Raw genomic sequence first — 25800 nt, forward strand, 5'->3', positions numbered from 1 at the left:
GAAAGTTCAGCATCTGACTGGGTAAAGGAAGATAAGGTGGTCAGAGGGCCACATCGTGAAAATCTAGTTAGTCATGCCTCAGTTTGGCCTCAGAAGAGTAGTTTTACCACAGGGGACTTGGGGCCAGATTGCCTGTATGTGAACCCCAGAGCTCTGCCACTGCTGTGTAACCTGAGGCAAACTGTTTGCTCTCTTCTCCTCCACTGGGGAAGATAATTGTACTGACTTCATAGAATTAAATTAATTCCTACATGTAAAATGCATAGAACAGGACCTGACACATGAATGCAAGATAAATGTTAACTGTTTTCTGTTGCTGCTGCCATTGTTATCATCAAGTCTGTACAAAATGGGGCCCATTGAAGATTATTTTTTTTGGCTGTACCACACAGCATGCAGGACCTTCGTTCCCTAAATCGGGATCCAACCTGTGCCCTCTGCAGTGGAAGCACGGAGTCTTAACCCCTGTACCACCAGGGAGGGCCCCCCACTAAAGAATTTTACATAGGAAGCTGGTATACTCAGGTGCAGGTGAGGGGGTAATACTCATCTTTCAAGACTCTGGAGTAAGGGAGGTTAGAAGATGGCACTTGTTTGTGCATCACTAGGGTTTGCTGTTTGTGGAGAACTTTTATATTTGCATTACTGTTCCATAGGATAAAAATAATCAACTTAAGCCAATTTGCATAGAGGCGCCAGCTTACCATGGGAGTTAGAAAAGCAGGAAGTGTCCCAAGGATGTTCCCAATTGTGTTGATCGGGGCTGGCAACCAATACCCGGGGCCCAAATCCAGCCTGCTGTGTTGTTTGTTTTTTTTCTTTATTTATTTAAAATTGAAGGCTAATTACAATATTGTGTTGGTTTCTGCCATACATCAGCATGGATCAGCCATGGATTTACATATGTTCCCTCCCTCTTGAGCCTTCCTCCCACCTCCCATTCCATCCCAGCCCTCTAGGTTGTCACTGAGCCCTGGTTTGACTTCCCTGAGTCATACAGCAAATTCCCACTGGTTATCCATTTTACATATGATAGTGTATATGTGTCCCTGATACTGTCTCCATTCATCCCATCCTCTCCTTCCAATCCCCCTCCCACCCCATGCTGTGTATTTTTGCAAATGAAGCGTTTTTGGAACACAGCCACACTCGTTCACCTGTGCCCTGTCTGTAATTGCCTTCATGCCGCAATGGCAGGGCTGCATATTTATGACAGAGACTGCGTAACTGACAAAGCCAAAAAAAAATTTACAGTGTGGCCCTTAGAGAAAAAGTTTGCAGCCCCATGCTACAGAGCTAGCTCAAGCCAGGTCTCACTGTTGTTTTGTCTGTTGACATCTGTGGCATATTCCCACCTGTCTTTTGTGGGTAAAGCCCTGGGGGACTAGTGGGCTGTGGTCCCTTGTCTCCCAGGGCTCTCTGTCTAATTGGGTAATAGGTGCACAAACACTTCAAGTGAGAAGAACATAGAGGAGGATGTTGAAATTGAGTAAGGGTTCAACTTCGGGAAGTTGAATAAGGTTTCACAATGGAGCAAAAACATTTGTACTGAGTTTGAAAGTGAATGAGTTCAGGTGTGCCAGTCCGAGTGAGGTGGCTCTAGTGGTAAAGAACCTGCCTGCCAATGCAGGAGACATAAGAGACTCGGGTTCGATCCCTGGGTTGGGACAATGCCCTGGAGGAGGGCATGGTGACCCACTCCAGTATTTTTGCCTAGAGAATTCCATGGACAGAGGAGCCTGGTGAGCTACAGTCCAGAGGGTCACAAAGAGTTGGACACGACTGAAGCAACTTTGCACTCATGCACACAGTTAAGCTGAGTAGACAGGGTGTGGGGAGTCAGTGTGGAAACCTGCTGTGTGCAAAGGCTGGGGAGTTTGCTGTGACTGAAGCACAGGGAGGGAGGGTTTAAGTTCTTCTTGGATTGTGTGAAACAGCTGTCTGTGCTGGGCTGAGATGCTTATATCTGGAAGCAGTGGGGCACCATTTCTGTGGGTGATAACTGATCGCATCTGTTTTCCTTCTTTAAGTGCAGTACCAATTTAGAAATAGACCTAGGAGGACTTCCCTGGTGATCTAGTAGTTAAGACTCCTCGCTGCTAGTGCAGGGGGCACCGGTTCAATTTCTGGTCAGGGAATGAAGATCCCACATGCCATGTGACACAGCCAAAATATAAAGAAAACATTTTCTAGAAAAAGAAACAGACCAGGAAGTTGACACCAGATGAAACAATCAGCTGTATTGTTGGTAAACTGGACTGGAAAGCATGACTTGGATGGATGACTGTGGGGGCTTTATTTTTATTTATTTGTGTGTTTAAATTTTTTTTAAACATATTTTTATGTCAGAGTATTGTTAAAAAAGTACAGCAAAGTGATTCAGTTATATGTGTGTGTGTGTATACATACATGGAGCTTTTCAGGTGGCTCAGAAGGTAAAGAATCTGCCTGCAATGCGGGAGATGAGGGTTCAATCCCTGGGTTGGGAAGATTCCCCTAGAGAAAAGAATGGCTACCCACTCCAGTATTCTTGCCTGGATAATTCCAGGGATAGAGGAACCTGGTGTACTATAGTCCATGAGATGGCAAAGAATTGGACATGACTCAGCAATTAACACTTTCACTTTTCACTTCATACATGTATCCTTTTTCAAGTTCTTTTCCCATTTAAGCTATTACATAATATTGAACAGAATTCCTTGTGCTGTACAGTAGGTTCTTGTTGGTTATCCATTGTAAATATAGCAGTCAATCCCAAACTATTTATTTATATTGAAGTATAGTTGATTTACTAGAGAAGGCAATGGCAAGCCACTCCAGTACCCTTGCCTAGAAAATCTCATGGACGGAGGAGCCTGGTAGGCTGCAGTCCATAGGGTCGCAAAGAGTCGGAGACGACTGAGCGACTTCCCTTTCACTTTTCACTTTCACGCACTGGAGAAGGAAATGGCAACCCACTCCAGTGTTCTTGCCTGGAGAATCCCAGGGACGGGGGAGCCTGGTGAGCTGCTGTCTATAGGGTCTCACAGAGTTGGACATGACTGAAGCGACGCAGCAGCAGCATAGTTGATTTACAGTGTTTCAGATTTATAGCAGAGCAATTCAGTTTCTTCTTCAGATTCTTTTCCATTATAGGTTGTTATAAGATATTGAGTATAGTTCCCTGTGCTGTACAGGAGGTGCTTGTTGTGTAGATGCCTGTTGTCTGAGTCAGGTGTTGGGGTGAGAGACTGGATTTGCAGAACAGCACTGCCCAGCCATCCTTTTGGAGCTTTAGAGAACACACACTAATACCCCCTGAACTCAGACACATAGGCCCCTCGAACTGCTTCTAGAAACCAGGCCCTGGCTCCTGCCCTAGGTGTGCCCCTGGAAGGCAAGAGTGGGAGAGAACCACCAGCTTAAGGGCTGGGCCTTCAAAGATCTCTGTGTGGGCAGTCTTTCTCCTAACCTCACTAATTCGATGAGTCACTCCTCCTGTAAAGAGAGTTATGTAAGGGTGGAGGTCGCCTTCCTGGGACTTCTAAGGGAAGTTTATATTCTGTGGGCTTGGACAGGGTCCAGTGGAAAAGGAGAGAATAGGTCCCTCTAACGGTGGCGTGTTTCAATCTACTTCGGAGACTTGTAGCAGTGTGGAAAGCAGATTGGAAGTGAGGGAGACTAGAGGCAAAGGGATCAACTTTGGGGCTTGAAGGGAGCCAGGAGCACTAGAGATCCATTGGAGAGATTACAGAATACAGAGCCAGGAAGATCTGGCAGCTCAGTGTGAAGTCAAAGACAACTGAAAATTTCTAGCTTGGAAAACTGGACTCTCAATTCTTTTCTGCCACGCTGTCTTGGTCACTGCAGCTTTTATATGGTCTTTAATGTCCTATTACTTTGACAGAACTTATTTGTAAGTTGCATATGCTATTCAACCTTTTTGAGGCACCAGCCATCACCTTCCCTTCTCCCCCTAGATGATATCTCTTGATTAGGAATTTTATTATTCTACCGAAATGTGCTAAAAACCTTCATGCTTTTTTTTTTGTGGCTGTACCGCATGACATTCGAGATCTTAGTTCCCCAACCAGGGATTACACCCTCGCTTCTGCAGTGGAAGTGTGTATACTTAACCACTGGACTGCCAGGGAAGTCCCCCTCCCGCTATACATTTAAACAGGCATCCAGCATCTGCTTTCATACATTGTCCTGATTATATATATATATGTATGTATGTATATATCCTTACCTAGAATGAGGTTTCTGAAGGCAGGGACTGTGTCTTAGCTCAACATATGGTCTCTGAGTGCAGTACATAGAGTGAGTTTATAGTATGGCTTCCCTGGTGGCTCAGTCAGTAAAGAATCTGCCTGCCAGTGCAGGAGATATGGGTTCGATCCCTGGGTCAGGAAGATCCCCTGGAGAAGGAAATGGCAACCCATTCCAGTCTTCTTGCCTGGGAAATCCCATGGACAGAAGAACCTGGCAGGCTACAGTCCATGGAGTCACTAAAGAGTCAGACACAACTTAGCGACTAAACCACCATGAGGTTAAAAAGCCAAGGACACAAGGAAAAGTGTGAGAGCTTTCTTGGCCTGCACTGACAGCCCCTGGAGAGCAGTGGGTGTCGTGGGACCGCTTCTGTCCTCACAGTGGCAGCAGCAGCAGCTCAGGCCAAGCAGGAAGGGTCATGGAGGAGATGGAGACCAGACAGGGATAGTCTTCTCCTGCTATTTCCGGCTTTCATGTGCACATGCTCCCTGTCTTGGCAGCAAGGGGGCCAGGCCAACCACCCCACAGCCGCCGTGGTAACGGAGAAGCAGCAGATGCTGGAGCAGCACCTGCAGGACGTCCGCAAGCGTGTCCAGGTGAAGCAAGTCTTGGGCGGGAAGCCTTTTCTTGGGGAAGTGGCCTGTGGGTCCCGTGTGTAGCTTTTGCGAGGTTGTGGCTTTATTTTAATCCTACTCAGAAACTTTCTTTTCTCTTTCTTGAGGGCAGTCCTTTTTTTTACTTCTGTTTTGGTTGGTTTGTTTGAAACAGGATCTAGAACAGAAGATGAAAGTGGTAGAGAATCTCCAGGATGATTTCGATTTCAACTATAAAACTCTCAAGAGTCAAGGAGGCAAGTGCATGTTAGAGACATTAAAATCCCCCATATAAAGTGAGTTTGTGTTACTGGAGTCTCAGAGCTGGCTCATCTTGACTCTGAGTTCAGACTCAGGGGAGGGGGCGCTCAGGGGCTGCTGGCAGTTAAGGGAGCCCAGTTACTGAAGCTAGGCGTATTCCCTCATCTCACGGAGGTTCTCCTTCCTTCTCAGACATGCAAGATCTGAATGGAAACAACCAGTCGGTGACCAGGCAGAAGATGCAGCAGCTCGAACAGATGCTTACTGCCCTGGACCAGATGCGGCGCGTAAGAGCAGTGGACCCCCTCCCCGTGCCTGGCTCACTCACCTTTGGGAATCGGGCATCTCTGGGAAGAACTTGCCTGTTTCCTAATCAGTTCTTTCTCTGGAATTGACCAAAGGGAGACGGTCTGTGGTTAGAGACGGTCTGGGGGAATGTTTTCTGACTTTGTTTTTTGGTTTCCAACCAGAGCATCGTGAGTGAGCTGGCGGGGCTTTTGTCAGCGATGGAGTATGTGCAGAAAACTCTCACGGATGAAGAATTGGCTGACTGGAAGAGGCGACAACAGATTGCTTGCATTGGAGGCCCTCCCAACATCTGCCTAGATCGGCTAGAAAACTGGTATGACAGAGAAGAGAAGTTTCCCCTTTCTTTTCGGAGAGCTGTGGTAAAATATGGTCAGAGCTGCATAAAGAGTTGCTACTGCATTTCAGTAGAGAAGGGCATGGCAACCCACTCCAGTATTGTTGCCTGGAGAATCCCATAGACAGAGCAGCCTGGCAGGCTACAGTCCATAGGATCGTACAGAGTCTAACACAACTGAAGCGGCTAAGCATGCACATACTGTATTTTAAGGGTGGGGATTTCAACATACTCAAATTTAGTCCAAGGGTTAAAGCTTTTTACTTTATTTGGACAATTTTTTAAATGAAAATGTATTTATGTTTGCTATATTTTACATATATTTTGCTAAAGTTTTTGGTTTAAGTGTTTTTAAACATGTAGACTAAATTTTAAATTTTAGTTATTCTAAGACTCTCAAATGACATCTGCTCTTTATAAGAGAAAAGAGTTCAAATACATAAAGTTAATAAAGAGCCAAAAAGACTTTAAAAATCAAATCATGCAGAGGTACTTAGAGTTAAACATTTGGTGACCGTCACTCCAGACATCTGTTATTATATATACACATACAAAGATAAAAATCTACATGTTTATTACATATATATACACACACACATATAAAGTTAGAAATCTATACATTTCATATTTGTAAGATCATTCTTTATATGCTCTTCTTTTACTTTGATTCACTCAGAAAATCTTGATTGAGCACCCTTGATGTCCAAGGCCCGATACTCAGTATGTTGTACCAGCTTGAACTGGGAGAAACTTGACCTTGACCCAGGATACACAGAGCGTGAAATTGGAAATTTAGGATAGCTCTACATGAGATGCCTGTTTGTTCATCTAACTAACCCTGAGCTTTGCTCATTGATTGAAAGCAGTTTTAAATGCTTTCTAATCAGGGAACCAAGTAACTTATAAGTTCTAGGAATGTATTGAGATGTTTCCATAACATCTTATAGGAAAACCAAGCAAACATTTTAGCCAACCCAGTAGGTGCCAGAAAGGAGTCTGTGAGCTCAGGAGTCCTGGTGCTGTCCTTCTCCACCCCTTGCCTTCCACTCTGTCTCTTTGGGGTCTTCACTAAACAAGTGGGGGGCCATCAGAGAGAGCCACTGATATTCTCCCTCCTTGGGGGCAGACTTAATCAGCCTTTGTCTCCCCATCTACTTTTTCTGTATGCATGTTATCAATATTTGGAAACATAATGTCACATCCAGTCATCCAAGAAGACGAGGTTTAAAGGGCTCCTGGGGATCGTGCAGTTCAACCCTCTGAGGCAAGGGGACATCAAGGCCCACGAGGGTGAAGGGACCTGGCCAAGCTTGCATAGACAGTGCGGGACAGAGCTGTTCAAACCTATCTTTTTGGGCTGCCAGATATCCTGCGTTTCCCCAGTCCTCACATTTGGTACAAAAATAAGTTAGGCTGAAGAAAGTGAGCGCCAAATTCCATATTTCGTGTTCTCTGTATCTGGGTTCTAACGTGTTAACTTTCCATTGGTTACCTCATTAATGCCTCCTAGTGGTATAAGTTTTGGCATGTCTTCCTCTGTGTCTGCCTCCTTCTTTGAAAAGTAAACTTTTGGGAAGTGAAGTAAAGTAAACTTTTAGGAAGTGAAATGAAGGTTGCTCAGTTGTGTCCAACTCTTTGTGACCCCATGGACTGTAGCCTACCAGGCTCCTTGTCTATGGAATTCTCTAGGCAGGAATACTGGAGTGGGTAGCTGTTCCCTTCTAGCAGGCCAAAGTTAGGACTTGGCGCTTTCACTGCCAGGACTGGGGTTCAATCCCTGGTGGGGATCCTGCAAACTATGCTGCATGGCCAAAAAAAAAGGGCAAAATAATTTTCCCTTTTCTAATCTAGTGCCACTGAACTGTGTATTTAGAAATGGTCAATGTTATGCTACTCATATATTTTCATAATGAAAAAAATGCTCCTTTCTTAATGTTGGATGACTGCATGAGAGTACCTGTGGTCTTATTCCCTTCCCCTTCTCCAGCTCATTTATATACAACCACTTAGGTAACCAATGGCACCCCACTCCAGTACTCTTGTCTGGAAAATCCCATGGATGGAGGAGCCTGGTAGGCTGCAGTACATGGGGTCACGAAGAGTCGGACACGACTGAGCAACTTCACTTGCACTTTTCACTTTCATGCATTGGAGAAGGAAATGGCAACCCACTCCACTGTTCTTGCCTAGAGAATCCCAGGGACGGGGGAGCCTGGTGGGCTGCCGTCTATGGGGTCACACAGAGTCGGACACGACTGAATCGACTTAGCAGCAGCAGCAGGTAACCAAGAACATCCTTATCTTATTGGCAGGATAACCTCATTAGCAGAATCTCAGCTTCAGACCCGCCAACAAATTAAGAAACTGGAGGAGCTGCAGCAGAAGGTTAGCTACAAAGGGGACCCCATTGTACAACACCGGCCAATGCTGGAGGAGAGAATCGTGGAGCTGTTTAGAAACTTAATGAAAAGGTAACATAGAGACTTCCGAGGAAGGGGACAGGGACCAGCCCACTGCATCATGTGTGACCCACTGCCCTTCTCTGTCCCCTCCAGTGCCTTCGTGGTGGAGCGGCAGCCCTGCATGCCTATGCATCCTGACCGGCCATTAGTCATCAAGACCGGTGTCCAGTTCACAACTAAAGTCAGGTGGGCTGTGGCACCTCCTCTTCTGGCGGATGTTGTAGCAAGGGACACCCTCAGGGCCAGGGTTGTTCTTTACAGCCATTGCAGGCAGTACTGTGATGGATAGGGAATTTTTTGGTATAATATTAACTTGCTCTTTGATTGTCCTATAAAATGCTAAAGAACCGGAATCTTTCTGAGGTTACCTGGATATATTCCTATGATTCGGTCGCACTGAATCATTAGGCCTGATTCCAGGCCTAATGTCTTAGGTCATAGCATTTCCATCTACCATGCAAAAGGGGCAGAATAATGCCAGTTATCTTCTGTTCTTTGAACCTGCTTTTTCCTGAGCATTTGAAGGGGAAGAGTAAAGCTTAGTGATAATAGACGCCAAGAGGTCACAGGGCAGGTGGGTGGGGGACCTGCAGGTAGAGCATTACTTTCACATTCAAGTCAGAGCAGGTAAGCTGGGGTTTGCCCTTCTGCAGTGAAATTTCCCTCCTCAGAAAGGTAGTACACTGTTGGGTTTCCAGTCTAATAGAAGGAGTACCAATTTCAGAGCATGTATTCCTGTAATGTTTTTCATGATAGGGCTTTCATTATCCTTTTGTGTGTCTCTCACAACTTGGTCCAAGTTCTTAGTTCTTAGGCTTTTTTTTTCAGTCCCTTTTGGCCTGAAGCGGGTGATGCTTGAGTTAAAATGAAAGGAAGCACTGGCAGGAAGAAAAATTTGGGATTATGACTCATCTCTTTAGAATTGAAGAGTTATGAGTTTTGGATTCAACTAGAAGTTGCTGGGGGAGCCTAGTGGCTGTTTTTTAAAACTGGATTTTTTTCCTTTGCTCTGAAACTTTTTTCCTTTTTTTTTTTATTTGACATAGATTGCTGGTTAAATTCCCTGAGCTAAATTATCAACTTAAAATTAAAGTGTGCATTGACAAGTAAGTACTCTATCTTAGCTCCTTTTTTTTTTTCCCCTTTTCTTCAAATGAGGGACAGAGAAACGAGAACTTTGATAGACATCATGTGAACTTAGAGGCTTTATCTATATTCAGAGATCTTTTTTTTTTTTTTTTAAGTTTTCAAAAGCCTTGCTGTGCATTGTCATTTACGTGCCTGAACAAAACCACGAAGCTGGCGGTAGCGATTTGAGTTGTGATTGGCATTCTGACCTCAAGTCCCTCTTTCTTTGTTTTTTTTTTACTTATAAATGTAACTTGTGCATATTATGTAAAATTGAGAATATATGGGAAAATTGATTTTAGTAGTTGTTCCACACTTTACCACATAATGGAATCCTCTTCCAAATTTGACAGTACCTTTAAAAAAATTAAAATGCACTTACCCTCTGAAGACATTAGAAAAGAGAAAAGGTAGGTGATATAATTATTCATCTGGAAATTCCATGAGAATGAACTAGAAAATAGTTATGCAGCCAGGGACTCGAGGAAGGTGGTAGGTTTCATAAATGAATAAGCAAAAATTAATGACTTTAACCATAAATTAGCGAAAAAAAATCACCTTCTCACTAAAAAAAAACTGACCATCAGAATAAATTCTAGATGTACCTTAAAAGCATAGTCAAGGATTTCCCTGGTGGTCCAGGGGTTAAGAATCTGCCTTCCAGTGCAGGGGACACAGGTTTGATCCCTGGTCTGGGAAGATTCCACATGCTGAGGAGCAACTAAGCCTGTAAGCTACAACTCTAGAGTAGCCCCTGCTCACCACAACTACAGAAAGCCTGAGCACAGCCAATAAATAAATAAATAAGTTAATTAATTAAGATTTTTAAAATGAATAAGCAAATGTGTAATGTAATGGTGGTAGAATGGCAACCACTTTTGGAGAACAATTTGGCAGTTTCCTGAAAAGTTAAACTTGCACCTATCCTACAACCCAACCACTCCACTCCTAGGTGTTCATCCAAGAGAACTGAAAGTGTATGTCCACACAAAGGGTGGTACAGGAGTCTTCACTGATAGATGAGTGTCCATAAGTTTGTGGTATATCCATGCAAGGGAAGTCCTACTCACCAAAAAAAAGAAATAGAGTATTGAAATACGTAATACACGGATAAATCTCAAAATAAATATACCAAGAGGGAGAAGCCAGACCCAGAAAAAAGAGTACATACTTTTATGTTTCCATTTATATAAAATTCTAGAAGTGCAAATAAATCTATCATGACCGAAATCAGATCATTGGTTGTCTGGAGACAGGGATGGGTGGAGTGTGGGACTGGGGAATGGGTTGCATAAGGGAGGTGGGAAACTTGGGGATGAGGGGTTGATGAATACATTCAGTCTCTTGATTGAGTGGGTGTCACAGGTGTGTGTGTGTGTCACAGGTGTGTGACATCTATCAGACCTCATCAGCTTGTGCATTTTACATATGCAGTTTATTATTCATCAATTATACATCAAAGCTGTAATACAAATAAAGAATATAAAATAAATAAATATAGGCTAGACATGAGGGAAAACTTTCTCATAACGGGGGCTTGATTTAAGTTCTAAAATGTGATATATGGGAGGTTCCCTCGTGGTCTAGTGGTTAAGACTCCAAGCTTTTACTGCTGAAGGCCCAGGTTCAATCCCTGGTTGGGGAACTAAAGTCCCACAAGCCAAGTGGCCCCCAAAAGACATAAAATTAATGTATGGAAAGATATCTTCTAAATGGTTTAAAAATTGATCCATTTTAATCTATAAACTCCCATGGAATGCACTATCTAATAAGTAGTAGATATTATTAATTCTAAAAGCATAAGTGGATATATAGCAATGGAGAAGGACTTTTAAAACAGTACTAAAATAATGTTAACAAGAAAACACTGAGAAATGGTGACTATGTAAAAAATGAAATACTCAAAAACATAGTTAAAGGACAAGGAACACGCTGGGAAGAATATTTCCGGCGATATCAATGGGATACTCTGAGTTGCAGGTAACAGTAGACCTTTACAGAAAGCCCAGTGTGGCTTCAGTAATAAGGAAATTTGCAACCCAGTATAACTGGAAATGCAAAGTTAGAACAAGTTCCGGGTGGTGAAATCAGTGACTCAATTCCTGTCACCAAGGATCCAGAACCTTCCATCTCTCTTCTCTGCCACCATAAGTAGCACGGGCATTTGAGGGTTCCCTCTGGGTTGCAGCATGGTTGCTTGTAGTAAAGGCCACGTGTCTCCTTGCTGATGTGCAGCTGAAGCTACAGAATGTAAATCCAGCCTGAGGGAGAATTCCTTCCCCGTCGGATTGAGACAGTGTGGGTCCCATGCTCGGTTCTGTGGGCTTAGTGAGCAGGATCCCCTGGAAGTGGGGGTGGGAAAGATACTTGATGGAGTCAGGGTTCTGTTAGGAAGAGGGGAGTAGAGGTTGGGTAGGCAACCAGCTGTGTCTTATACTTGAGCATGTACAGGGATGTTAGATTTCACATATACCATGTAATCGAGCCCTTGACAGAAATCCCCAGGAAAACAGCAGTTTTTCCATCCAAGTAAATGATAGGTGTTCAAAGTGGACTCAAAGAGACTCGAGGCCTGTTTTATTAACACTGGTTTATATTCTTAACAGAGACTCCGGGGACGTTGCAGCTCTCAGAGGGTAAGTTCAGCATACAGGCTTCCTTCTGTTCTGTATAATCTAACTTTGTCCCTGGCCATTCAGTCACGTATGTGGTTGGTCTTTTCCTCCTGTGATTCAGGTCCCGGAAATTTAACATTCTGGGCACAAACACGAAAGTGATGAACATGGAAGAGTCTAACAATGGCAGCCTCTCAGCGGAGTTCAAACACTTGGTACATGGGAGAAGCCTGGGCTCCCTTTCTGCAGGGCCTCTGGCAGGGGGAGGGACTTGGGGAGAGCCTTACCTGACGGAGGATGCTCTTTGTTTTTCTTACAGACCCTGAGAGAGCAGAGATGCGGTAATGGGGGCCGAGCCAATTGTGATGTAAGTTTTGTTGGAGATGATAGCTGAGCAGGAGAGAAAAAGAGCCTCCATAAGAACTTCCCTAGTGGTTAAGACTCCATGCTTCCAATGCAGGGGCTGTGGGTTTGATCCCTGGTCAGAGAACTAAGATCTCACATGCCTTGCAGCCAAAACACTGAAACTTTTTATAAAAAGAAAAGAAAAAGAGCCTCCTTACTGTCCAGAAGTAGAGACACCTACCTGCTATTTCAGCTGCAGTCACCGCCAGCCAACACATGAGTAGTCACACATGCCTTGGAGGAGTTCTGTGGCTCAGCGCATTTCCTTGATTGTCCGGAGAGTTAGCTCATCTTTAAGGAGTGTAAAGTCCCTTGCCCACACCCATTTGGTAGAAAAGGAGCCTTCCGCCTTGCCTGGGACTTTCCAAATTCCCCTTCCAACTTCTATGCACTGACACGGCTTGTCTCAGCTTTTGGTGATCTGTTTTGGTCACTGAGGTGGGATGGGTTTCAACACATCCAAGTTAAACATTTTACCAAAAGAGAAACAGCAAACTCTCTTGTTCTTTACCCACCTTGTTTCTTCTCTGTCTCCCATTGACTCAGGTTCTTGGATTCTTAGTGTTAAGAATAAACTTAAGGGAATTCCTTGGTGATTCGGTGGTTAAGACTCTGGGCCTTCACTGCCATGGGCCTGGGTTCAATTCCTGGTTGGGAAACTAAGATTCCACAAACTATATGGCCCCCCAAAAAAGAATAAACTTTAAAAAAGAGAAAGTATATATGACCAAGCACTGGTTTTAAGTCTTTTTTTATAAAACTGTGACACCCCATTCTTTTTCTGTTTGTCTCCTGAGCCATTCTTACCCTCTTCTCTAGAATGTAGCAGGCCTTTTAAAAAAACAAACTGAATCTATAAGACTTGACAGCAGTTAAGGAGTGAGGTTGTTTCTATGCAGTGATATGGGAAGATGTATGTGGCATATTTATTGAGAAAAAAATGCAAAGTAATTTGAGCAGTATACTAGTATAATTGTTTAAAAATTCACTGTTTTTTCTCCATTCATGTCTGATTACAAAATTCTAGAGGAATGTCTACCAAACAGTGCTTATATATTTGTGCTGCTGTTCTCACCCAAGCTACTCTATACTATCTCTGTAATATTTGCATTTAAAATTGAATGTGTATTTCTTTTGTTATGAGAGAAAGAACATTTTAAAATATGAATTGGAATTTCTAATAATTCATTGACAGTTCTCATTCAAAATAGTTGCTATGTTGCTGGTGTATCAATTGTTATAATCACTTTGAAAAACAGTTTGGCATTATGAAAATAAATATACCCTACATACCAGCAGTGCCACTCTCAGGATTTAACAATAGAGAAATCTTTGCTCATAGGTGCCAGGAGACTGGCGCCAGGAGACATGCATTTCATGTCCCAACAGCCTAATTGTAAGCCCTAAATACAACCCATATGTCAACAGCACTAGAGTGGATAAATGGTCTGTGGTATAGTCAGGTGATGGAATACTATACAGCTATGAAAATGGATAAATTGCAGGTGTACACAATTACATAGATGTGAAAAGCGAGTCACAAAAGAATACACAGGGTATAATTCCATATGTATGAGATTCACAACCCCCACCCCAAATTAAACACATACATTGTTTAGAGATATAAATGCAGGAAAACCATAAAGAAGGGCTAGGAAATGACCAACTCAAAAGACAAAATAGCAGTCACTTCTGAGGTAGGAGGCTCAGGGATGGATGGAGTTGGGAAGGGCACCCAGAGAACCTCCATGGTGATGGTCTCTGCCTTAAACTGGGGGGTGGGTACACAGGTGTTCACTCTTTTGCCATTATGCTGTTCGCATTTTATCCATGACCAACTGGATCTCCATAGTATCGTAATAAAGCCGATAAGAGATCAGGTTGTAGGTCAGAGCACTGGAGAGTTGTAGAGTTGGAAAGACTGTGTGCTCCAGTTGTACCCATGGCCACCTGGTGGATTGCGCTTCAGGATGGTGTAGTGATGGCTGTCAGGACTCAATGCCATCCTCTCTGAGGAAGAGCATCCTTCTCATTCTTGTAGGCCTCCCTGATTGTGACCGAGGAGCTGCACCTGATCACCTTTGAGACTGAGGTGTATCACCAAGGCCTCAAGATTGACCTGGAGGTGAGTTCTGCGCAGAACTGGATAGAACCGCCTGCAGGATGATTCAGAATGGGGCTTCTTCTAGTCAGGGTTTTCACTCTAGAAGGTGGAATGATGGCTCTTTACTCAGCACTGTGTTTACATTTGCTTCTTTTTCTCCAAAAATTTGTTAGTATCTTGCCTGAGTGCTTAGAAGATACATGTCTACTCAGGTTCCAGCGAACTTGATGTAAAAACTCGTATTTAGGAATTAATTATAGCCAACTTTATACAGTTTGGACAAAACAGTCTTTCAACCACCAGTGTTTTTAGTATCCAAACAATCATGGTATTTACCTGCTCTTTCCCCAACTTTCTTGATCTTTAAATTAAAGATACACCTGAAAAAGCAGGAACCCTAGTCTTTGATTCCTGGGACCTCCCTATTAAATAGGCAGATACAGCTTCAATACAGCAATGCGGGAGACTTGGGTTCGACTTCCCTGGGTTGGAAAGATCCCCTGGAGAAGGGAAAGGCTACCCACTCTGGTATCCTGGCCTGGAGAATTCCATGGACTGTATAGGCCATGGGGTCGCAGAGTTGGACACAACTGAGCAACTTGCATTCTTTTCACAGCTCCAATCCGTGAAAGCCTTCCAAGTTTTATAAACGGGGAGTCCGTGGACTGTGAGTCCACTGCGAGGAGTCAGCTTTGTAAATTCCGCTGATACTCAGGCAGCCCCTGAGTTCAGCCTACTCTCCACGCTGGGTGTCAAGCTGACCGGGCCCCACAGCTTCCTGAGGGTTGGCAGCAAGTGTACTCCACGACCTCTCCTTTTATTCCGAACCCTGCGAGATGCGGGTGAAGAGGTTTCTGGAGCCTCAAGGGCCCTCTGCCTCCCCAGCTCATTCCCTGCTCCCTCCACAGACCCACTCCTTGCCAGTGGTGGTGATCTCCAACATCTGTCAGATGCCCAATGCCTGGGCATCCATCCTATGGTACAACATGCTGACCAACAACCCCAAGGTGAGTCGGGGGCCCGGGTTCTCCGGAGGCTCCTTGGGGCCTCGGGGCTGCCGCCCAGCAGGCGCCACCCTCTCATCTAAAGGAGCCAATGTGTCATTTCCAATAGAACGTGAACTTTTTCACCAAACCCCCAATCGGAACGTGGGATCAAGTGGCCGAGGTGCTGAGCTGGCAGTTCTCCTCTACCACCAAGCGCGGGCTGAGCATCGAGCAGTTGACGACGCTGGCGGAGAAACTCTTAGGTCAGCCCTTGACCTCTTCTCCCTTTGCTCTCCTTGCAAAAGGAATCTGGCCCATGGGGCTGTTCGTTGAGGAAAGTTGACTGAGCAAGGCGCTGGGCAGAATACACGTGCTCCAGCAGGCCCTGGAGTCAGGACGCAGAGCAGGTTTGCGCCTGTGATCACTTTTATGAGATGGGAGGCAGATTTCTTCTGTTGGTGGCTGTCTCCCTGGGTACTTTGTCCAGCCTTAGGAAGGTATTTTAAATGTATGTTCAAGCTAAAGGCTTGGCATCCCTGTCTGTTTCTTCAAGAAAATGTAGCTTGTTTTTAATTTTTTTTCCTGGAAGAAAAAAGTCTTAGAATGTCTTACGTGCCGTCTAGCTTTGTCCTGTGCTGCCATGAAACATGGGCTCTCCAGGTGCCTCAGTGGTAGAGAATCCACCTGCCAGTGCAGGAGACTTGGATTTGACCCTTGGGTCAGGAAGATCCCCTGGAGGAGGAAATGATAACCCACTCCAGTATTCTTGCCTGGGAAATCCCATGGAGAGGAACTTGGTAGGGCTGCAGTCAGAGATGACTGAGGGACTGACCATGCATGACTAAACGTGACCCTGTAACTCAAGCTGTCAGCTTCTTAGTGTGTTCTGCTGATCCCCAGACTGCCACACGAGGCTAGAAAGGGCAGCAGGGACTTGATACATCACCCACCACCTCCGCTAAACAACAGCTTAGGGGGCATCAAACGATGGGATTGGGTGGCGGGGAGGGGTGCATATGTATGCACACAGCAGTGCCAACATTCAAATGCATGAAAACCACGTTTCGGGGCATGTTGTGGGACAATTGTCTGTGTTCTGTTTGAAGAAAGATCTGGATTTAAAACTGCAAATTATATGACTTTTTTTTTTTCTTTCAGGACCTGGTGTGAACTATTCAGGGTGTCAGATCACATGGGCTAAATTTTGCAAAGTAAGCCGCCGTGTGAACTCCATCCATGAGGCTGCCTCATAGGAGGAGGAGGGGGCAGGGACACTTAGCTGTGGGGATGTCGTGGAGGGCGTGGGCCTGAAGGCCCCGGACTCTTGGTCTGGCGGCCAAGAGGACCCGCCTGAGGGTAGATGGGCTTGAGGATTTTGGTCGCACCTCACCCCCTTAAAGGAAGAGCCCAGGGAGGTGGGGGACTGACCTTTCCCATTACTCTTTTCTCCAGGAAAACATGGCTGGCAAGGGCTTCTCCTTCTGGGTCTGGCTGGACAACATCATTGACCTGGTGAAAAAGTACATCCTGGCCCTTTGGAACGAAGGGTAGGTTGGAATTCTTGTGTCTGACAGAACGCACAGGGGTGACAAGTCCCCTACTCTCCCAGCAGGTTGGCTGCAACACAGAGGTCCCTCAGCCCCAACCTTGCTGTTGCTCCTCTCTGTCTCCAGGTATATAATGGGCTTCATCAGCAAGGAGAGGGAACGGGCCATCTTGAGCACTAAGCCCCCAGGCACCTTCCTGCTGAGATTCAGTGAAAGCAGCAAAGAAGGAGGAGTCACCTTCACCTGGGTGGAGAAGGACATCAGTGGTAAGCTTAGCGATTCCCCACCCCAACTGGTGGCCAACACTGCTGTGGCTGGCCATGGCTGCTGCTAGTTTCAGGCACTTGCTGCCCCCTTGTGGGCAGGGATGGCCTCGCACTCCCCTGCCTCAGACTTGGAAGGTACCCGGTGATCATTTTTATGAGATGGGAAGACTTGGCTTCTCTAAATTCTTCCAGCTGGAGGATTGGTTTGCCAGTTTTATTTTGCTCCCCGCAAGGGGTTAATCAGTTCAGTCGCTCAGTGTCCTACTCTTTGCGACCCCATGAGTCACAGCACGCCACGCCTTCCTGTCATCACCAACTCCCGGAGTTCACTCAAACTCATGTCCATCGAGTCAGTGATGCCATCCAGCCATCTCATCCTCTGTCATCCCCTTCTCCTCCTGCCCCCAATCCCTCCCAGCATCAGGGTCTTTTCCAGTGAGTCAACTCTTTGCATGAGGTGGCCAAAGTATTGGAGTTTCAGCTTTAGCATCGTTCCTTCCAATGAACACCCAGGACTGATCTCCTTTAGGATGGACTGGTTGGATCTCCTTGCAGTCCAAGGGACTCTCAAGAGTCTTCTCCAACACCACAGTTCAAAAGCATCAATTCTTCGGCACTCAGCTTTCTTCACAGTCCAACTCTCACATCCATACATGACCGCTGGAAAAACCATATCCTTGACTAGACGGACCTTTGTTGGCAAAGTAATGTCTCTGCTTTTGAATATGCTATCTAGGTTGGTCATAACTTTACTTCCAAGGAGTAAGCGTCTTTTAATTTCATGGCTGCAATCACCATCTGCAGTGATTTTGGAGCCCCAAAAAATAAAGTCTGACACTGTTTCCACTGTTGCCCCATCTATTTCCCACGAAGTGATGGGACCAGATGCCATGATCTTAGTTTTCTGAATGTTGAGCTTTAAGCCAACTTTTTCCCTCTCCTCTTTCACTTTCATCAAGAGGCTAATATTTGCCTAGAAATTGGTAATTTTTTTTGAAATTTGAAATTTAAATTGTATTCTTCATCTCCTTTCTTACCCACTCTGTTCATATATCTTATAAAAGTAATTATTCAAGTATGTTACTTGTGGCCCAGCTGAATAGCTTCTCTCGAAGCCTGCTGAACATTTCCACAGTGCCAGACGACTGGGCAGAATATTCAGGGTCTTGATCACTAGGTTGGCATAAGCCTTTCCCCCTCAAGGGAAAATCAATCAGGTAGTCTTCTGTAAGATTACCCGAGTCTTCTCTTTCCGTATCCCATGACAGGCAAGACCCAGATCCAGTCAGTGGAACCTTACACCAAGCAGCAGCTGAACAACATGTCATTTGCTGAAATCATCATGGGCTATAAGATCATGGATGCCACCAATATCCTGGTGTCTCCGCTGGTCTATCTCTACCCCGACATTCCAAAGGAGGAGGCGTTCGGAAAGTACTGTCGGCCGGAGAGCCAGGAGCATCCCGAAGCTGACCCAGGTAGTTGTTGATTTTCCACAACAGCCACTCGGTTCTGGGGAGAAGTGGGAAATTGTAGGATCCTTGGGGGACAGGTAAGGTAAATGCCTGGAGAAGCTGGTGATCTGTTTTTTTCTTTCTTTCTTTTTAAGGAATTTTCTCTTTATAATTTTTATTTATTTATTTTTATTTTTGGCTGTGCTGGGTCTTAATTGCTGTATGGGCTTTTCTGTAGCTGGGGCAAGCGGGGACTACTCTCTACTTGCAGTGCGTGGGCTTCTCATTGCGGTGGCTTCTCTTGTTGCAGAGCTTGGGCTCTAGGCACAGACTTCAGTAGTTGCGGCAGATGGGCTCGGTAGTTGCAGTTCCCAGGCTCGAGAGCCACAGGCTCAATGGTTGTGGCACATGGGCTTAGTTACTCCAAGGCACATGGAGTCTTCCCAGACCAGGGATCAAACCTGCATCTCCTGTGTTGGCAGGCAGATTCTTTACCACTGAGATATCCAGGAAAGCCCAGTCTGGTGATCTTTATTCCTCTTTCTGGGAAAGAACTTAATAGAGAGTGCCTTCAGGGGCAGCTGATGGGGTTAGAGAGAGGAGAGGAATCAGTCACCAGGCTCTGCCCCACTGGAGGCACCGGTCTAAAGGGGAAAACAGCTCACACATACCCAGACATACCTAAGACACTACGAAGAGAAACCGAGGGCGGAATTCTGTAGAAACAGGATGCCCAGCCAGCACAGCACTTCTTGCAAAGCATATGCTGGAAGGTTTGCGACTCAGACTTCAGTCTAGAGTGTTTCCTTTCCCCATCACTGAACAATGTAAGCAGCCCAGGTGGGATGAAGAAAGGCTTTCTGGAGGAAATGAGTGTTAGGCACGCTGGAACATGGTTTAAGAGAGATTCTCAGGAGAGTGGAGATTGAAGGGGAAGACGGTAACTGGTGGGAGGGGCCTAGGCTTGGTGCTTTGAATGTGCAGCTACTGAAACTCAGATTTTTTTTTAGTGTACTCGAGCCCATGTGCTTATGTAAGTTACACATACATTTTTTCATACTAAACCCTCGCTCTCTGGTGCTATCACCAGCATGGAGGCCGGAGCCCTCTAGCCTGTTTCCATGGGTGTTTGAGGCTCAGACTCGTGGTTCTCTGGCCAGATCCTGAGGAGGAGACTGTAATTTGCCATCCTTTGTTTTTATTGAACTTTCCTTAATCATAGAGCCAGCAAGGGTTTAAAGTGATCCTTTTGAGTTAGCCTCCCTACCCTAACTGCTTTGGGAAAAAAACTGTGTTTTGAACAAATAGTTCCCCCACACAAACCCACCACTGCCTTCACACACTTGTCACAGTAATTCCCTGTGAGGGATTTCTGGGGGCGAGCAGATTGAGACTTGGAAGAGGGAGCTGGGCCTCACTGGCAATTGACTTTCCTTTCTCCTTTGTTCTGGGTTGAGTCTTGGTCACACTCTAGGCGAGCATAACTCTCATTTCCTGTCTGCTACTTATCTCTCTTTCCACGTTGTGCTTCGGTTGGTAGATCTGTTTATCAGCCCCCATCACACTGCCCTGTTCCTTCTGCAGAAGGCAATTAGGTCCAAGTGCTGGGCCCTCAACTCATTTCGCCTTCAAGGTCCAAGTTCCTGGTGTGAGGCTGCACCCTCCCTCACGGCTCCTGTGTGAGCAGGAGGCCAGGCCTTTTCCTGCCTGGGGACTCAGTGTTTCCTCAGGGGCAAGACGCCAGTCATGAGATAGAACTAATTACTCAAGAGCTTTGTCTGTCTCCTGGGGCAGCAGGAGCCTGGTGATGGCGTCAGGGGGTGTCGGGGAGGCCGGTGGGCGACCTGTGGGTTCCTCCAGAGTGGAGCAGCTGACCGTTTCCTCTCTGTTCCCATCCTGAAGGTTTTATTGTCTCTAGGAGATGGCTTATCTTCCCTGGACTCTTCCCTCCTTTCTTAGAAGCTCACATTACTTCCTCATGGCTTGAGGGAAAGACTCCTCTGTAGAAATGACAGATCTCTTATCTTACAAATTAGATGAAGCACATTTACAACCTTGCACAGAGCCATAAATCAACTTCTAATCTTCATTCTCCTTTGCTTCTACTGTGGCATCTCAGAGCTGTTTTTCTCAGCAACATTGATCACTTAGGAGAATTCAAACCCTTTTGTGTCTGGGAGTCAGCTGGAGTCAGCTCCCCTCAAGCCTGGGCCCAAATGGATTTATAAGATAGCAGAACCTTGCCTTAGTAGCTTCTTTGGACTCTGTACTGAGTTAATCTATTTCTTGGTCCCAAATAAACTCTGATGGCAGTGCCCTTTCTCAAATTGTCATCATTCTTTCTGATCTCTCAGTTTCTCTGTAAGCCCCAAGCTTTTCCTGGCCCACCTCACCCTTCCTAAGCGATCTGTTCACCTGAATCCCCCAAATTCCATGCCAGTGTCTCTGGGGCCCCTTGACCTCTTGGTATAAGCATTTAGCAGTTAAAATTCTTAAATCTTCATGTTTCTAACTATAGAAGAAGAATCACAAATGACAAAGATGGGCCCCTCCATCCTCCGCCTCCCTCTTATTTTATTATCTTGTAAATATAGTTGATTTAAAAAAAATTTTTTTAATTAACTTTTGGGGGCCACCCCACACCGTATGTGGGATTTTAGTTGCCCGATTAGGGATGGAACCCAAACTCGCTGCACTGGAAGCGTGTTTTGAAGATGTAACGAGGCCCCAGCCTCCTATCTCCCAGTCCAAGGCCAGTTGTACTACACCAGAGACATTCTCCCCACGGAGAGGCTCTTCTCTGTGATGTAGTTATCTAATGGGGGTTACTAATATCCTCACTGAAGGATGTAACAGGCAGATCAGTGCTAATGGGAACAGAAGATGTCACCCTCAGCTTTGGAACTGCGTTAGCCACTTCTGTGTTTTCATAAAGACCCCGTGACTTCGGTGTCTGAGCAGGACGAGATGCCCGACTGGGTGGGCTCAGTCCTGCCTACAGGGAACTCATCTAAGAGATACAACTAGGCCAGGTTACAATCCTCAGTCCACATACAAGCAGTGAAACTCTTCACCCTCATCTAGGGGAAGAATGAACACCAGGCTGGCACTTGTCTGAGCTCAAGTGAGTCTGCTGAAAAGCTTTAGGGAAAGAACTGAGCTTCCAGTTGCAAGCGCTGGAACGTCAGAGTCTGTAGTGGAGGGGAGGGCAGCCCAGTGGGAGATGGAGGTTCCTTCAGACCGTCTCTGCTCAGGGATCGAGTGAGCTTCACATCGGCCCTGGGGAGGCAGCCAGCTTCCCCCATCCGGTACCCAGAGTGGGAATCATAGTCGCTAAGGCAGAATTTTCATCTCCCCAGGCGCTGCCCCGTACCTGAAGACCAAGTTCATCTGTGTGACACCGTAAGTGGCTTCCCTCCCCGATTTTGCCTCCATCTCTAATGTCCTCAGTTATCCCTGGGAACAGGACACTGGGTGAGAATTCTCTTGTGAAGCAGGGTTGGAGCCCTCTGAGTATGTTCGGTACTCATTTAAATTCACAGTGACCTCGTGTGTTTAAAAAGCTTGAGCTTTTATTTTTTTTCTGTTGGAGACCAGAGTTTGATGGCTTGTGTGTGTGTGTTTTGTTCTTTTTTTTTTCCTCCATTGTGTCTTGTCAACCCGACCCTTCCCCCTCCTGCTGCTCCCCCTTTCCTACAGAACGACCTGCAGCAATACCATTGACCTGCCGATGTCCCCCCGCACTTTAGATTCATTGATGCAGTTTGGAAATAATGGTGAAGCTGCTGAACCCTCAGCAGGAGGGCAGTTTGGTGAGTATCCGGTTGCTGGACTGTCCCCCTGAGCTGATGCTCCCGTGTACAGAACCAACCGAGGGGCACCCAGATGGGCAGAAGGAGTTCTCGAGCAGCACTTTCCTATAGAAATGCACTCCCCGTGCCAGTGTAAATTTTCTAGGAACCAGGTTAAAAAGCAGTGAAAAGGAACAGGTGAGGTTAATTTTACAAATGTATTTTCTTTAGCCCAACAAATCCAAAATAGTAGCATTTCTGTGTATTAGAAAAATAGGAATGTATGACATCCCTGGTGGTCCAGGGGTTAGGACTCTGAGCTTGCAGTGCAGGGAGCCTGGGTTCGACGGCTGGTCAGGGAACTAAGATCCCTCAAGCCAGTTGGCTCCCATAATATTTAAAAAAAAAAAAAAAAAACAGTATGTATATTATGATTAAAACATTAAAAGTATACAGATACAACTACCATATGACCCAGCAATCCCCCTGCTGGACATGTACCCTGCTGCTGCTGCTGTTGCTAAGTCACTTTAGTCGTGTCTGACTTTGTGTGACCCCATAGACGGCAGCCCACCAGGCTCCGCTGTCCCTGGGATTCTCCAGGCAAGAACACTGGAGTGGGTTGCCATTGCCTTCCTGCATATACCCTGAGAAAACCATAATTTAAAAAGACACATGTACCCCAGTGTTTGTAGCAGCACTATTTACAATAGCCAGGACATGGAAGCAACCTAGATGTCCATAAGCATTTGAATAGATAAAGAAGTTGTGGTACGTACATAGGTACATACATATATATGTGTATGCAGTGGACTCACCCATAAAAAAGAACTCATCTGAGTCAATTCTAGTGAGGTAGATAAATCTAGAGCCTGTTATACAGAGTGAAGAAAGTCAGAGAAAAACAAGTTTCGTATATTACCATGAATATAATTTCATATACATGGAATCTAGAAAAACAGTACTAATGAACCTATTTGCAGGGCAGACATACAGAACAGATTTTGGACACAGCAGGGGAAGGAGAGGGTGGGACGAACTGAGAGAGTGGCATTGCCATACATCCTTTACCACGTGTAAAGTAGATAGCCGGGGGGCAGCTGTTGTATGGGCACAGGGAACTGAGTCTGGAGCTCTGCGGCAGCCTAGAGGGGTGGGTGCCCTTTCAGAAGGCAAGACCCCGTAGGGAGGAGAGAGAATGTGGATTCTCTACCCCTTCTTGATGACTGAGGGGCAGGGGCAGGAGACTGGATGGCAGTGGTGGTCTGAGCCCCGTGCCCCAGAAAGCTAGGGCTGTGTGCCCTGCCTGCTGTGGGGCCCAGGCGATTGAACTGGCTCTCCCCGTGTGTGTCCCCCTCTGCCAGAGTCCCTCACGTTCGACATGGAGCTGACCTCGGAGTGCGCTACCTCCCCCATGTGAGGAGCCGAGGACGGAGGCTGCAGAGAGATGACGGATGCGCCAGCCCATGTCCCACCAGCCCTTACACAGCCCAAGCCCAGATCAACTCAGCTCCCAGCTTTGCGGTTCCAGATTTTTTTTTTTTTTTCATCTCTCACTTTAGCTATCTCTGAGCAATCTGGGCACTTTTTTAAAATAGAGAAATGAATGAATGTGGGTGATATGCTTTTATCTACATGCAAATAAGAATACACGCTCCACGACTGTGATCAGGGGATGTGGAAGGGGCGGCGAGAGGGAGAAAGAGGAAACATCTTTTTTTGCCCTCCTCCCCCACCCCCCGGCCCCCTTTCTCAGCAGCTTGTTGTCGTTGAGTCAAGTGCCTCCTGGTGCCAGCTGCGTCCTTCTGCCTATTCTGTAAGCTGATGCCATGGGCAGCCTCTCGCCTCATCCTCCCGGCACCACACTTTCAACCTTGCTAACGTCCAGATAGATGCTAGGACTTTCAAAGCCCCTAGGTTTCTTTTTAATCTTCAGTAATTTTTTTTTAAGGGCAAAAGACACTGACTGTATTGGCATAGCTTCCTCTGTATTTAAGAAAACTCAGTTAATTTCCTCCTTGGTGCTTCAGGTATTCAGCTTTCTTCAGGCCGATAATTTATATAACCCCTGACATGAATTTTAGATCCAACCCTTAAAAGATATCTTCTGAAGATGCCTTTGGTTTGAAATAGGAAGGTTGAAGGAGACCCTAAATATTTTAGGATTTTTTTTTAAATAAAGTTTTTATTTCCCCCTTTAGCATGTTGGCCTGTTTGTAGGTAAGGCTGGGCAGAGGGGCACTTACAACCTGATCTCTCTTTCTCCCTGGGCTTCTGTTGCCAAGCGTGGGTGGGTGTCTTAGAAGGGACAGGACAATTCTTCCTTTTCCCATCGACCTGAGCCCCCCTGCTAGGTGGCTCCTTCCAGTGTCTAAAGGTCCCTTGTCCTGTTTGCTTTACGCACCTGGTCTTGGGACCTTTTCGGATAAGAGGAAGACACAGGTTGAACATGAGTCAGACTACAGACCCCCAGTCAAGGGTCTAGTTGAGCTCAGGGAATACGGTTCTTATCCCAGTTTCTTGGAGATTTCCTGCTGCACCTGTTATCATAAGCTCGGGGTCCGTCTGTTGTGTGAGGGAATGTACACTCCCACCTCCCCCCAGCACTGGTGACTGTCTCCTCCCCATAGGAGCGCCACAATTAGGCAGAACAACTGCATGTACTGTGCATCTCAGAACATAGGTAGCATGTGGGATGGTCTCTGATACGGGGCCTCCCAGACCCAGAAGCACAGCTAGATTGGGTCGGCTACAGCCATCTTGTCTCAGTTGACCAGAGTTTCTAGGGATGCTATGCGTTACACCGAAATTTGCCAATTTTTGAAGGGGATAAGACCTTCTCTCCAAGACAAACAGGGGTTGACAGGTAATGCAGAGAGATTCCCCTCCAACTCTCTAGATGGAAATAAGCTTAACATGAGGGACCTGGGGCAAGAATCCTGGCTTTGCTGGAGCAGAAATCGTAAGATCCGTGGCTCTTAGGTCGTATAAGTATCTAGTTTTAACCCTGATATTAGCAAAAGCCCTGAGAGGAGCTGAGACCCTCCCTTAAAGAACCTGCCTGCATTCTCTCTGCCAGCCCCCTGTCTAGCCAAGGGATTCCCAAGGATGCCTAACCTACCCACAGGGTGGTTTGTGAGATGCTGTCCTGGCCACTGCATTCAAATTCCAATGTATACTTACTTAATAGTGTAAAAATTTATATTATTATGTTGTGGGTTTTTTGTTTTTTTTTTTTGTATATTGCTGTATCTACTTTAACTTTCAGAAATAAAAGTTATAACCCTCCCA

The 25800-nt window shown here is 45.8% G+C and overlaps 1 protein-coding gene across 4 annotated transcripts in view; it reads left to right on the forward strand.

Moving 5' to 3' along the window:
- STAT3 (signal transducer and activator of transcription 3) overlaps positions 1-25800 on the forward strand; it is a 75572-nt gene extending 49772 nt beyond the window's left edge. The window contains exons 5-24 of one of the 4 annotated variants that reach the window (XM_025280126.3): positions 4755-4850; positions 5023-5104; positions 5301-5395; positions 5579-5730; positions 8064-8222; positions 8307-8399; positions 9260-9319; positions 11948-11977; positions 12078-12171; positions 12276-12323; positions 14403-14486; positions 15374-15472; positions 15579-15714; positions 16610-16662; positions 16904-16998; positions 17125-17264; positions 18533-18745; positions 22078-22120; positions 22468-22530; positions 23874-25800. In XM_025280126.3, coding sequence (XP_025135911.1) covers positions 4755-4850; positions 5023-5104; positions 5301-5395; positions 5579-5730; positions 8064-8222; positions 8307-8399; positions 9260-9319; positions 11948-11977; positions 12078-12171; positions 12276-12323; positions 14403-14486; positions 15374-15472; positions 15579-15714; positions 16610-16662; positions 16904-16998; positions 17125-17264; positions 18533-18745; positions 22078-22120; positions 22468-22492 — 1797 coding nt within the window. In that variant the 3' untranslated portion in view covers positions 22493-22530; positions 23874-25800. Of the gene's footprint in view, positions 1-4754; positions 4851-5022; positions 5105-5300; positions 5396-5578; positions 5731-8063; positions 8223-8306; positions 8400-9259; positions 9320-11947; positions 11978-12077; positions 12172-12275; positions 12324-14402; positions 14487-15373; positions 15473-15578; positions 15715-16609; positions 16663-16903; positions 16999-17124; positions 17265-18532; positions 18746-22077; positions 22121-22417; positions 22531-23873 lie in introns of all 4 variants that reach the window. The other 3 variants (XM_006055750.4, XM_006055751.4, XM_025280125.3) reach the window with 3 other exon arrangements.

Source organism: Bubalus bubalis, chromosome 3, assembly GCF_019923935.1.
Source record: "Bubalus bubalis isolate 160015118507 breed Murrah chromosome 3, NDDB_SH_1, whole genome shotgun sequence".
Taxonomy (NCBI): domain Eukaryota; kingdom Metazoa; phylum Chordata; class Mammalia; order Artiodactyla; family Bovidae; genus Bubalus; species Bubalus bubalis.